The sequence below is a fragment of the Pagrus major genome, chromosome 2, assembly GCF_040436345.1.
Source record: "Pagrus major chromosome 2, Pma_NU_1.0".
NCBI classification, from domain to species: domain Eukaryota; kingdom Metazoa; phylum Chordata; class Actinopteri; order Spariformes; family Sparidae; genus Pagrus; species Pagrus major.
Window position 1 is genome coordinate 5,101,794 of NC_133216.1, and position 14,711 is coordinate 5,116,504.

The 14,711-nt window shown below is 42.1% G+C and overlaps 1 protein-coding gene across 1 annotated transcript in view; it reads right to left on the reverse strand.

Moving 5' to 3' along the window:
• Positions 1–11,325, reverse strand: part of aplp2 (amyloid beta (A4) precursor-like protein 2) — a 62,056-nt gene extending 50,731 nt beyond the window's left edge. The window contains exon 1 of the mRNA XM_073480904.1: positions 11,047–11,325. Within this exon, the coding sequence (XP_073337005.1) occupies positions 11,047–11,118 (72 nt within the window). The 5' untranslated portion in view covers positions 11,119–11,325. The remainder of the gene's footprint in view (positions 1–11,046) is intronic.
• Between the last annotated feature and the right edge of the window lie 3,386 nt (positions 11,326–14,711).

Consider the following 14,711-nt stretch of genomic DNA (forward strand, 5'->3'; position numbering starts at 1 on the left):
TCGACAAAACCAGAGGTGATTGGGGAAATGACAAACCAAGACTGTTTTGTAGAGTTTTATTTTGTTCAGCATGAGGAAATTAAGCTCTTTTTAGTTCAGTTTAAGTGAGAGACTTCAATTCAGAAGGTGTACTGTTGTATTTTCTGTTTTATTAGGAAAAGAAATGGAAGAACATTTACTTTCTTGACAAGTTTATTTTGTGAATTTATTAGACTAAAGGCTACGAGAGCCTGTGAAGCGTAGAGAACTCGCTGCTTACAAATACTTTCCGCTGAAACTACAGAGGCCGTCGGGCTATCGGGCTACTGCCTCTTGCCATACAAAGTGACACTGAGAGGCACGACGGGCCGGGGCTCGCTGGTTAGCTGGCTAACTTCAACAAACATTTTTAGACAGAACATCAACACTGTTGTTTCTTCAAGTTCTGTTGATAATTTAAAAATGTTTTAAACAAAAAAATCTGTCCATATCTTACATATCGCCAAAATCACTGAGGCAAAAATACCAAATGTTCCCTGATTCTCACATGTGACACACTGAACACCCATGAACTCTGAATCTTGTTCACAGGAACATTTTCATCAAGTGTTAACTGTGAGACAGTTTTAATCATTCACACATGTGCTAAAAGCCCTGTGGAGATGATGTTCGAATGGGTTTTCAGAGTGCAGAACTAATTCCCGAGAACATATTGAATGATAAAAATATTAAGTATATATTAAATATTAAAATAATTTTTCATCACTACCGTATGAGGTCTTATTACATTTTCCAGTCATAGTGTCGACGTCCAAACTGACTCTGATTACCATTTGGAAGTAAGTTACAGATGGCGGCTGAGTTTGACTCCCAGCATGCAGTGCCACTCTCCCATGACCACCCAAGCTGATTTTAAATGAATCTGCGCTCTGATTGCAGAGCTCCACGGTCCCTTTTCTCCCCTGCAGACACCGAACAGTAGAACAGAGACACAACCCACACGTCTGCATTAGCTTGTGATGCTCCAGGCAATGAAAGGGAGGCCATCTTTAGCAGGAGGAAAATGATGGATGTAATGTAGATATGCTTATCTGTCATTAAGCCCTGCTTTGCCCTCCCTCCACCACTCTCCAGGGGGAGGGTGGAGGGATTTCAATCAGACTAGTGAAGAATATAACTCCATAGAGACATGCAGAGGCCAGCAGCTAATCAGTCATGTCTCTATGGAGAAGACACAGACTTAACAGCAGGAGCATCCGTCTCTGGGCCTGTCTACTATACTCGCTTTTAGTCAATCGTCTGACCTTGCTCCCCCCACCTCCTGTGTCTTCCCTACAGTGTACGGCTCGAGTCAAACCCCTCTGCGGCATCCTACTAATTCTCTGAGAGAGATCCCCGAACCAAACCAGCACCATGACAGCAACTATGAGGCAGATAAATTCCCGCGCCCTTGCATGACTGGGCTGCAGTGTCCGCCTGTCAGCTCCCAGCACCTCAATAATAGCGCAGCGACGCTAAATAGGCTCCTGAAACATAAGGACGGGATGTGATGAACACTGAAGGGTAGGTGGGGAATGGAGGGGGTGGAGTCCGGTGAAGGCGGCTAGCTGCTCAGAAGGCACTATAATTAGCCGCAGAAGATCAAATGACTTTTAATGGGTTTGTCTGAAAACAGCAGACTATTTCAGATTTGCGCTTGCAGCTATATTCATATCTCATCAAACTAATGGAATTCTCTCGAGTGCTTGATTGGTTTTTATCTCAGATCAAAATGGCTGATAGAGGTGCACGGCTGCGGCATTCATGCTGCAGATTTGTAATGACAAAAAAAAAAAAAGCGCCATTTCAGGGCACTATTGTGTAAAATGGAAATGGTTTTACAAAAACGCTACACATGATGTCAAATGACACGAGTAGTCCTTCAACTCAGAATTCATGGTTTGATGCACAATCATTGTTGTTTTAGGACTCACATCCCACTGATGTTTCAGTGCCAATGGTCTTATAATAACTTCTTGTGACAGATAATGGAAACCTCTACTGGTCATTAGTTAGAGAATTAATCAGAGATACTACAAGGATAATATCAGGGTCATAGCTCAGCCACGGCCGGATCTCAGTGAAGAGAGGTCTGGTGCAGAATGCTTAATGTGCTGCCTGCAATTAGGCTTTGAGCATGCAATAACGCACAGTTACACACATTCAGCCACGAGACACGCTTGGGGAACTTCCAGTGCAGAAATAATTAGTTGATAAATTGATCAGTCAATCAAAGGAAAAAGTTAACTTACAATTTTGACATTTGGGTTGTTTATCAAGCAAAAAAGGCCAAACATTTGCTGGTTCCAGCTTCTCAAATGTGAGGATTTTCTGCTTTTCTTTGTATCATGTCACTGTAAATTTAATATCTTTGGGTTTTGGACAGCTGATTGGGCAAAACAAGCGACCTGAAGAAGTCATATCAGGCTTTGTGATGAGCTCTGCACAATCAGATCGATCGATTAATCAGCGGCCATAGGTAATCTTAACGGTATAGGTTTAACTTGGATCTGATAGTGGCCGATGGTTGTGCAGCCTCCACCCATCACACAAGTGATCAGGTTTCCCAACTACAATCAATAACTTCGAGGGAAAATTAAAATAATTTCCAGCTAGATTTTTTATGGATAGTTTGATGTTCAGCTCCAGATTTATTTATTTGGTTATTACTTCGACTAAATGTTCAGTTCAACAGATATCCAATTTCTAAAAAGTCAAAGAGTATGTATTTCTGACAGGCGCAAATGTTTTTTTGTGTTCGGGTGATGGTGTGGGGGTGGTATCAGCGGATTAATTGGTCCTCCTCCAATAATAATTATCATTATATCAACCTTCGAAAATCCACTATCAGTCGACCTCTACACTTTACACAATTCTGTGAGCTCTCCATTCATTAACAAAAAACGAACGATTAAATCAATTGAAAAAATAATCATTGCTTGCAGCCGTACAACTATCTGCTCCACCTTTTTGACTCCTGCACGGTTATTGTTCCTGCATAATAAAACTATATTCATGAATACTTGTGTAAAGCTGATGCAGGGGAAATAAAGGGAAACACAGACTGAGGCAGGATGGGGAGTTGCTGCACTTCTCTCAGTAAAATTATACGTGCCACAGTGTGTTTGTGTGTGTACGTGTTTCCTTTATTTCCCAGGGTTTCCTGCTAGCATTCAGGATACATTAATTTCCCCTACGCCCTCATCTGGGGTTTTCTATTTTAGACTGAGGAAATTATGTCCAAGAACTCCAGCCGGGTTCTAGCTCTAATTTACATTTTGGCTTCTCCTTAAATTATACAATGCACAAACCTTCTTTTTATTGCTTGTGTGAGGGCAGGGAGGGGATCTGTAGGCTTTGGCTCTCCATCGTGCATGAACACCTCTCATTGAATTAATTATAGTGTTTGACGGTAAGAGCTAAAAAATAAATACAGGGAGGAAAACTCAAAGGAGATTTTTTTCATTTAATTTCTATTACAGGAGAAAAATCTGTTCTGATGAAGTCCAATGTGGAACGCTAGTTTCTTGCTTTCTTTGCTCCTTCATCGGTGAATCTCCCCTGTGTTCTGTCTGTGTCCCAAGTGGACCATCCTACAGAGCTGCTGTTTGTCCTTGGCCACCTTCTCCTTGAGAAAGTGCTGTATCAGACAGGCTGCTAACAGGGACGTCACATAGCTGGAGCACCAGCGGCAGCGGCAGCAGCAGCACAGGCCTCTCTCTGGGGGTATACAGTTACACTGCACTGCTTCTATCTCTTACCGTTCTGACATTTTCATTTCCTCCCACTCTCCTGAGGAAAAAAGGATAAACTTTTAAAAAAAGAAACAGGATGGACTCCCTGCCGCTGTTGGTTCCAGTCTGGATGATACCATTTCCACGACAGGCACGGGGGTAAAGAGATGAGGGATGTGAAGGAAGCTCAGTAAGCAGGAAGACGAACAGGGAGGGAGCTGGAACTAACATGCTCTGTTTTCCCTGGCAGGGGTATTTGTGCAGCGTTGCTCAGCAAAACAGAGCAATATAGCAGCAAGGCAGCCTGCCAATCATCCAGCCAGCTTATCAAGGCAAGAGCACCGCCTCCTCCCCCAATCTCCTCTAGCTATAAAACTATGGTACTCAGGCAACAGCCACATTAATACCTTTAAAACTAAGTTTTAAAATAAAAACGCTGTCCAGATTAAAGTTTTAGCTCCATTTTAGATCTTTTCTCTGTCCATACTAACCATGACATACTACCATACTTATCGCTCAAATAATGGCTTGCCTCTTTCGTGGCTTATCAGACCCAGGAAGTAAACATGGAGGTCTGTCTCATTGTTTCCAAAAGAAAAACTGTGTCAGCAACGTTTCCAGAAGTCTTCATTTTAGGGGTTAGTGGATATAGCTTAAGTGTTTATTGGCATGCAGATAAGTTCAGAGAAGAACCTGATCAAATAGGACTTCTCGGGGCTCAAATCACCACAAAACAATGAAAAAATAGACACTGTGTTACAGTCCTCAAATGACATCCTAAAGAATAATGAACGTGATGCCAAGACACAAAAGGTGTTGAAATTTCTTAAATGCATCGCAATGCAGATTTTTGTAGACTACAACACTTATAATGAACTGAAGATGGATTTATGTTTTGTTTTTGTAATGTTTTTATATTGTGGACTGTTGTAGTCTGATTTTTGAAAATAACTTTCTGAATAACATCTAACCGTGTGTATTAATTGATGAAAACTAGCTATGAGTCATAATATAGAAAATTGAGGACGAGACGCATCGAGAATCAATGTGGATTCAAATCATTGACAGGTGAATCGCACTTAAATTGAATTGTGAAGCCAGTGAAGATTCACGCGTCTACACAAAACGTTTAAAAAAAAATGCCCCACAGCCAGAGAAATAAGGACAGAGACACAAATATACACACAAAGACAGACAGACAAACAGACCCACCCACACACTCAAGATCTCACACAGAAAGAGATGAAGACATAAATCAACAAAGCACTAAGAAAAGACACATCAATTATAACTGAAGTTTGGAAAACTGGGTCTGATTTGAATGCTCTTGTTCGACAAGAGAGACGAAATTCAGTTGAAGATTGGGTTCAAACACAAGTAAAGAAAAAAAAAAACCCGCCCCTGAGTAATTTATGCTCTTACATTTTCTGGTGCAGCTGAGCATGCAAACAGTGGGAAACAATGCCAGGCACACAGTAAACTGGCTCTTTGATTCTTAGCTGCCTGCCTCCATTCTGCTTCACTGTGTGCAGGCAAAAAAAGGAGGCAGACAAATCAGTGCACAGGCCTCGCCCGGGCCTGCGTATGACTCACTGATCTTACAAAACTGAGAAGTACACACCTGAATGAGACAAGGAGTGGACAGCGGACATTGTCCTCCTCACGTATGGACAGACAGGGACTGAGGAAGAGACAGGCGGGGCCATAGGCAGAGGTACAACTCATAGATAGCACACCGGATATTTTATTCATGGGAAGAAAAACCCAAGCAGCAAGAGTGACTCACTGTGCCACAGGGACACACACACTCACACACTCGTAGGGGGGTGACAGGGTTTAACCCACCTACATTGACTGCCTCCTCATTCTCAAACAGAAAGCACATTAAAAAATAAAGTCTAGAATGGCAAGGCTCCTTTCAAAGGGATTAGAAGGGATGTTTTTGTCTACTGAATTTGCCCGAGTGTACAGTCACTCTCAGAGCGCTATCACAAGAAGCGAGCCGCTCACAGAACAATACAGTGAGCCGTTTGCACTTCAGGCTATGCATTCCTGAGCACTCTGGCATATAAACTGACAAAAGGAATTCTCACGCAGCAGTGCTGAGCCAGGCTATTGTCAAAAAAACCCACACAGACTCAGGTGTAGTGCCGTTGGATGAGGATTGCCGAGGCTGTGCAGATTGGCCTACATATGGCGGGAGGCCTGGCGCAACTTAAGCGATGTGCAGTCATCAGTGTGCCGATTTGAACCCACTCACTCCTCGCCAAGTTCCTGCCGCCCAGGATCTCTCACCGAGAAAAACTGACTAAATATGTGATGAGCTGAGCTGTAAAAGGACTCAGGCGTGCAAACACACACACACACACACACACACATATTTCAAAGGCACACAAACATTTTCAGTTGCAAAAAAAAAAAGGAGGCAACTCCGCTCACTTGGGATAATTAGAGCGCACGCAGAGCCTGGGAGACAAAGCTTGGCATCGTGAGAACAAGGCCCGCCTGATGAGGCCTCTCTATTTAAATCCCTGGGATGAGATGAGTGTGTCTGTCGATGGAATCGCTCCAGGAGACATGCACGGGCTTGGAGGAGAAAACAGCCAAGGCGGTGAAAAGAAGACGGAGAGACAGACGGAGACAGAAAACTGCAGATGAGCCAATAGGCAGGAAGGTATCTTTGAGGAAATGAAAGGACAGAGAATAAGGGCTAAGATTCAATCAGACATCCCATCCTACTGTTAGTCATAGAGCACAGATCAGACTTGAGTGTTGAGTGAACACCACTGAAATTACACACAGGTGACTCACTGTGCTCTGTGCCACTTTGAAGTCAGTTTGCCTCTGCAGGGCTTGGAAATGAGGGTTTGACTGAGTGAGTGGGCGAGTGGGGGAGTGAAGTGAGTGAGCGTATGAGCAGATGGAGATGGGTAGGGCTCTAGGATTAGTACCTTTCCCTTTGCAGATCTATAAGCACCAAGTGTTTCTTGTCGCTAAGAGGATTCGCAGGGATACGGGGCTGTCCCAACAATTGAAAGCAAGGTTTTAGGCGCTAATCTACGAATTCACGGGCGAGTGCAGCTGATTCTCGGCTGATGGATCACATGCCGCTGCCTTCAACTTGATTGACATGGCAGAGCGTGGGGTTCAAAGGGGCAATCTTTGCAGCTTAGAGGAGAGAGAAGAAGCTTCCTACAGGCGGCTTTAACTGTGCTCCACCACCCACAACGATGCATTGAGAGATCATTATCACATGCAAGTGCCACTGATTGTTGTTTTGGGTTTTTTTCAGGCGTGAAACGTCGCCAGCGATCTGCCCGTGCACTCATCTCTTCTCGGTATCTTGATCACCTCTGTATGGTAACGACACCCTGGGTTGTCCCGTCTATTCAGGGGCACACAAAAGGCCCTCATAGGGAACCATTCAGCCCTGCTAACGGACGGCTCCATAGCACCCGCCCCGACAATCACAGCCAACTGGGGCCATTCATTCTCATGCAATTGTTCACTATCAGCCCATATCCAGAGCAAATACACACAAGGAAGCACACAGGAGCACTTTAATATCAATGCTTGCCGACAAGCACACACGGCCAAGCACGCACACAGACTTTGGATGATAAGGGGGGGAAAATGCTGCTGCAAGAGGACTGCAACCAAAGAGCAATAAGCACAGCAGCACAGTCATTCTTTGGGTTATGCTGAACAGAATTTTTTTCTTGCTGCACAAGTATCCAGCCTTTCTGCACTTCAGTGGATTGGATCAGCTTGTCCGTTGCTCTAGGGTCACTCTGACATGCACATGTTTGCAAACAGAACACTATAAAGCCAAAGCCGATCCAGCAGGATGAGTTAACCCAGAGATTTCATGTGTTCATTGCCGCTACAGGCACACTTGCCATATTTTCTTCCAGGCTCACTAGCAGGAACATTGTTTTCAATTTCTGACAGGCATAAAAAACTGATGTTGTGTTACGTAACACTCGGTCATATTTGCGCTATGTGTCAGAGCTGTGATAATCTCTTCTTGCTTAAGTCAGCGGAGAATAAAATGTACTGAATGCATTAACTGTTCCAGATATTCTGTATTCCATTAATCCACTGGGAGCCATATCAGCGAATGCCTCAGTGTGATGCAATTCTCTGGGTAAACCTGCTGTGTGGTTCGAGCCTGTGCCGTATTTCTTAGCCCAAGGAAAGACACAGCTGCTCAGCCTGGATACACAAGCGAGGGGAATTTAAATAAAACCCTGCCGTTGTTTTTTGGGAAATTATAAGGCGAGATACAGAGAGTAAAGAGCATGAAATCACCGGGGCAAACCCTCTTTTGAAGCCACTGCAGACTGTAAAGCCTTGCACAACACAAAGATGCTCAGATGAGAGCGGGGAAAAAACACAGCTGAAGAAACAAAAGCTCACAATCTGGTGCTCTCACAGGTATCTGACAAAACAAAACCGTTTACACAGCTGAAGTAGCTAGCTAATCGCAAAGCGCTTTCAAAGGAGGAACTGCGAAACAAAAGGGCCATGCGGTCACCTCGACTATCACAAAGAGATGAGGAACCATGGAAGGTGGGCGAGAGGGAGTAAACCATCCCTGACCAACAGCGAGCGCGTCTCCGAGGAGCTCTCACAGGCTCGTAAATTCAAGCTCAAGGTCCAGGGGAGCGAGTGCAGGCAGCATGTCAGCACAGCAATATCTACCTCAGTTGTGTGTCCACAAGCTCATCAGCAGGGCCGAGTGTGCACAGTGCACACACCAGCAGCTTCACTGACAAACAACAGCGAGCAGTTGTTTTTCCTGACACGGTTCAAACAACTGAGAATTACACAGGAAAGAGCAACACAGCTTTGGTTGCATTATTCTCCTGGCTGAGAAAAGGACAGTTTGATGTTTATCTGGATGCTTGTAGGACTTCCTGAATGTGAATCTGCGGCCTTTTGCTTTGGTTAACTAAAGATAAAACCGAACACTGTTTGAGCAGCCACGCTTTAAATCTTCAACATTTGTACAGTCTGCTCTGGGGCTGCAACTAATGATTATTTTTATGGTTGATTACTCTGTCTCAATTAATCGATTAGTTTGTTCAGTGCTTCCCAAAGCCCAAGATGATGTCCTGGAAAAAAATATATTCAGTTTACAGTCATAGAGGAGTTCAGAAACCAGAAAATATTCATCTAGGAAGCTGAAATATCTTTAAAAATGTCTCATCTAACTATGTCATTCTGTTATTTTCATATCTCAAGAACCGTTCATCTGATCTACTTCGCACTTCGCAGGATTATTGATGAGGACCAAAAGAAGTGCAGTGTCAAATTTGGTACATTTGGTATTTGATACATTGCGATTGTCACGTCATCTCATGGGGAAGCAGACATAAACTAAATGGAAATAAGTGCGGTGCAACAACTTGCTGTAGAAACGCGTTGCAGTGAGAAAAAACAAAAGCAGAAGGTTAAACGAGTGGGGAGACACGGTCAACACAAGTTTTCTATTTTCTGTCAACAGTCGCATGCTAGCTGACATTAGCTTCAAGGTCCACAATGTTTACTGTCGCTTGGCCACGGGATGCCTCTCTCATCGGTTGCTCTCGGAAATATAACAGCTGACAACATCGTTTAGTCGTTGCAGCTCTAGTCTTCCCTTTGTTGCGTTGTTCTCTACTTCCTCACTAAAAAGGTGTTCATATTTGTTTTATCCTGCAGCTGTATATTCAGGTGTTATTACCACTTCAGTACTAAGTCGTAAGTTTCCTGTAGACGGGTGCAAAAGAGAGATATGAATATCCATATCGTATGTTTTCCTGCAAATGAAAATGCCATCAAACAAAGACACAAGCTTTGTCCTTCAGGAAAGCCATTGATTAAACCACAGGAATCCTCAGCGTGCACCTTAACAGTCAAGGCGTACAGCAGCCACCATAAATTTCTCAATTTAATCTGGGTGACTGATGAGGAAAATCCATTGATTTCATCCATTAATCATCTCAGGAGAGTCTGTACAGTATCGATCAGCGCGTCTGCGCGGTTAGGAAGGTTGACTGAGGAGGCAATCATTGCAGAGAGGACAGCTCTTGTAGAGAGAGTGCAGCGGCATAGATTTTTGTTGGGGACATAATAACCATTATTTCCCCTCACACACACAATGCCAGCCAATACCGCCTCAAAATGGCCGAGGTTTTTTTGTGTCGCAAATGCAGGAAAAATCATTCACTGGTAACCACTTTGCACTGCGCACAACAGTGCCAGGAGGAGACGTCTTGTTAAAATGTTTTGTCATGGTTGCTTCAACAGTGAGCAGGAGCAGTTGTGTTTACCCTCTGAGGGGGTGGGTGGCTGGGGACGAGGGGGGGGGGGGGGAGTGTTTGCTCTGAAAATGGTTGCATTGTTATCCGATGACACACACGTCTGACACTGCAGGCATCAGTGTGCAGGCACAATAACTGGTGAGCCAGCAGGAAAATAGGACATCAGGTAGGTGAGGGGTGTGTGCACGTGTGTGTGAGTGGGTGTGTTTGCACAGGAAGACACACATTTGGATCTGATTAATCTTATAGTTATACAAAAATGTAGTGCAAACCTTTCAAAATAAGACTTGTTCGTGAGTACGAACAGGGGCCTGGACTGGAACGAGAGGGGCCCATCCTGTTCACACAGGAAAAGCTGGACTTTGAAAACATTACAAGAGGATTTCCTCCTCTGGGTCCAGACAACAACACACATTATATTATAATATATAAGAGGCAGAGCAGACAGTGAAGTGTTTGTGATCCACTGCAGAGGTCCTGTGTGTCCCCCAAAGGCCTGACAAAGCGACAGCTGTCTTTCATTTGATCTCTGCAGCAAAAACCCTGCTTTAATTCTTGTTACAGCAGCTTCAGCCACACATCGTTCAACTCACACCAACAAACTGCAATCAGTGCTCAACAACGAGCTGAAGACTGACCTGAAAGCAAGCTCATTAATATTTAACTAGATCTGATATCATAACAGCCTCCGTGACCACCAATCAAACATTTTAAAAACATTATACAAACATGTTTTTATGTAAAAAATCCTTCAGCTGAAATCAATCTGATCACTTCTCATGAGGGGATCAAGAAGTCAAAGCCTGATAAAAAAAAACACACATTTACATGAAATGTTCTCGTCCATACATGTCTCATGTGAAGAGAGCACAAAATACAGGCCGACAAACATTTGCTTTTTTTTGCACAATCAAAACACACGGGTGTTGATCCAGGTCGGACTAACGTGGCTCAGAATAAATCAGGAAACATTTCGGGTTACGTACCTCAATATAGCCGGCCAGCGCAGGAACCACAATGCCCAGAATAAGGACCGATATCGCCGGGACTGAACCCATCTTCCAGGATCTTATGCTACTGTAAATAACTTATATCCTGAGAGCTATGTGTGTGGAGAGACGTCCGGGAGAATAAAGACAAACCTCCTGAGGATATAAATGTGAGAATGTGTCCCGGAGAGAGACACGAGTCCTGCTCCTCCGCTTGTTTTGTTACCCGAGCTCGACAGAAATGTTGGAGGGAGACGGAGCGTCGGTGCCTCCTGTGAAATGTGGACTGACTGTGTGTCTGTGGCGGGTCCGCCTCTGCTGCCTCCTCCCTCCTCTGAGCGCCTGAGCCTGTGATCCCCGCACGCAGAGCGGCTCACTGCGCCACCTGGCGGCCGCCTGCGGGAACAACAGCCCGGACGCACCGCGCAACACCGGACCGATCGATAATAATACCGACGTCATAAAACCGGTTTTTATGGAAGTCTGTTTACGTAAATTAAAGAACAATAATTAAAAATTCAGCTTTAATAAAAAAAAAATATATTTTTAAATTATGAGAAAAGACCTAGCCTATTATTATGGGACAGAAAGTCAAAATTATATTGAATTTTTATATCGTAATTTTTACATTTAAATCGATAATTACAGTCTTTTAATTGCATTAGTAACGATTAAAAAGCTGCATGATAACAAAACAGTCCATGATAATGAAACTGTCAAGAAATACTCCCTCACAAGTAAAAGTCAATTCAAAATGTGTAAAAGTATTATCAGCAAAAAGTACTTAAAGCATAAATATATGCATAAAAAATGCCCCAGTGAGTGGTATATGATTATATGTTTTATGATTATTGTCACTCATGCGTTCCTGTGTGAATAAAAATGTGCTTTTGTAGCATTTGTATGTACTGTATGATTACAGTGCATATTTTATTTTTTATTTAAAATCTAATCAGCAGAATACCCAGGAAATATAACTGTTGAATAAAATAAGTGGCAAAAAAGGTACAATATTTCTCCCCGAAGTACAAAGTACATCAAAGTACCATCACTAATAAAAAATAAAAACAGTTAAAGAGTCCAAGCTGACTTCTTCTCAAAGATATTCAGGTTACAATTATATAAAAAAGGGAAACGCAGAAAATCCTCACACTGGAAAAGCTTTTAAGTGTATTTTACTATTAATATGGACACACCTTTCTTATGTAAAATTTTGAATGCAGTACTTTTACTTCTAAAAGCACCACTCTGGATGATAATGTGTCCGACACAGCTCTTAAAGTTTCAGTCAGTTTAGTTTATTATCCTCCTGGAAAGTCCCTTTGTGTCTGCGGCGACAGTCAGACACATACAACCACAACAAAAGACATTAGTTCACAGCAACATCGGCAGTAATAAATAATTAAATACAACAAAATGTAGGTGACACACCCCTCATACCACAAGGCTTTGTTTAACAGAGCTACACAGGGAGGTGTCCTGTGCCTCCGTCCTTTTGTCCTCCTCTCACTCCTGTTTACGCCTGCTTGTTTTCAGCTGGTATTAAAGATGATTGCAATTAATTATCTTCTTTCAGAGAGAAACTTGGCTGAAATCTAATTTCTGTGCATTAGGCCGCTCTTCTTTCATATTCACAAAACATTCTGGGTTTTATGAGGAGAAATAACGAGCAAGTGATCCAGAGAAAACAATTTCTTTCTTTGCTTTGAAGGCAACGTGATGAGCAAAGATTTAATTTTCTTTGTCCAATTGGTCGGATTAATAAGGACACACACACACACACACACCATCAGCCTTTTATAATTTGATTGTTTTGTCCCCGACTCATTTCTTTTCTCTCTGGATTGTCATTTGTGTTTCTCTCTGATGGCTGATTGAAAACAGACTCATGCAGGAATGATGCAGGCTGAACACTACACTCACACTCGTTATTCATTTTTCATCTGCCGTCAGACGTGTTAAGTCGAAAACCTGGAACGAGTCAGTTTGATCCCGAGACACCCGAGTAAAACACCTCTGGAAATAAAAACAGAGCAGAGAATTAACTTTCTGTTACAGCTCCTCGCTGTAACAGGTCCAGAGAGAATAAGTCAAAAACTATTTGCAATATGTGTTGCTTCACCTTTTTGTTGTTTTGCTATAGAAAACAAGGAACATTACTGGAACATGGTGCTCTTTTACATATTTTATTTATTTGAAGGTGTCCAACACCATTTTTGTCTCAACAGAGCCTTGAGTAGCTGCAAGTTGATCCGACTACAGTGTCCACAATATTCATTTAAAGAGTGTATTATAGAAAGTCTCTAGTGTCAGGAGATTTTTCTGAATTACTAAATTGATTTTTCTCCTAAATGTTCTTAATAAGACCATACCTCAAAACTTTCTCGAACAGATATCATGTAAGAAGTATAACAAAATCATAAACCCATAAATGTAATCCGTATAGAGGATATCACAGGATATGTAGGCCAATTATTGCCTGTACCATAAAATTGCTGTGTTCCGTGGTCCTACCAGCTTCAGGAGGGAGTTTTTCTAAATTAAGACTGAATTGTATCTTCATTATGATGTCTGATTGTCAGCCAGGCTGCCACAGGTAACATCACATACTCTCTTTTGTTGTTAATCTTCTTTATTTCTTTTTATAGACACAAATTCACCTTTTCTTTGTGGAGTTTATAGCTGTAGTAAGTGTTTAATCACGACTGTTCAGTGCCCTCTAGTGCTCAGAGTGTGTAACTACACGTCTGTCTGTTTTATTTTGAAAGTATCCACCAGAAAAGATGATGGAGGTGATACCTTTTAACTTTAATATTAGATATATATATATTAGATATACATTACCTGTCCTGCTCAGGTAACCACGCTGTTCATTGTTTTATTTTGAGTGTCTTGATGCTACTGGACTGCATTTGTTGTTATTCACTTTGAACAATGACCACTACAGGGAATTAAAAGACTCCACTGTGACAAATAACTACAAGGTAGCGGGCGAGGTCACGCTGTATTTTCAACTGGTTTAATTAAAAACATTTTAAAAAATAAAAATAAAAATGCTAGGCTGCGACTAGCCTTCATTTTCTCCTTGAGCCTTTCTAGCTACTAGTTAGGCTAATGGGAAAGCTAACCAACGCTTAGCTAGCATGACACGGCTCACTGTTAATTACTATATTACTCTCACCAGAGAATATAGAGTTGTAATTTCTAGCTCTGATCAATAGAAAACATTTTAATAAAGATATATTAGCTCAGTTTATATCAAATTGGTTGCGTTCGCTTTAAGTTATTTTGAAAGTATTTACCGGAAGTGATTTATGTTTTCATTTGAATATTGCACTTCCTCTCTGTGGCCACTAGAGGGCAGTATCGTGATTCTGTATACACCCAGTCAACAGTCTTTTGTTTTTCTTATGTTTAATAAAGCTGTTTTGGTGAATTACATAATTCCTCATACATTACAATCTAATGTAATTTTTGAATTTTAATCAATTGAGAAATTCAAAAAATACATATTAGCTTCCTCGTCTGTCTGAACGCCTGCAGTTTTGTCAATGTATTTTGAAAGTACGCATCAGAAGCGGAAGTATATCATCATTTCTTATGTTTCTTGTCTGTCTTGAAAGTCACGACCTTAACACTCTTTATCTTTATTTTTTTTAAAA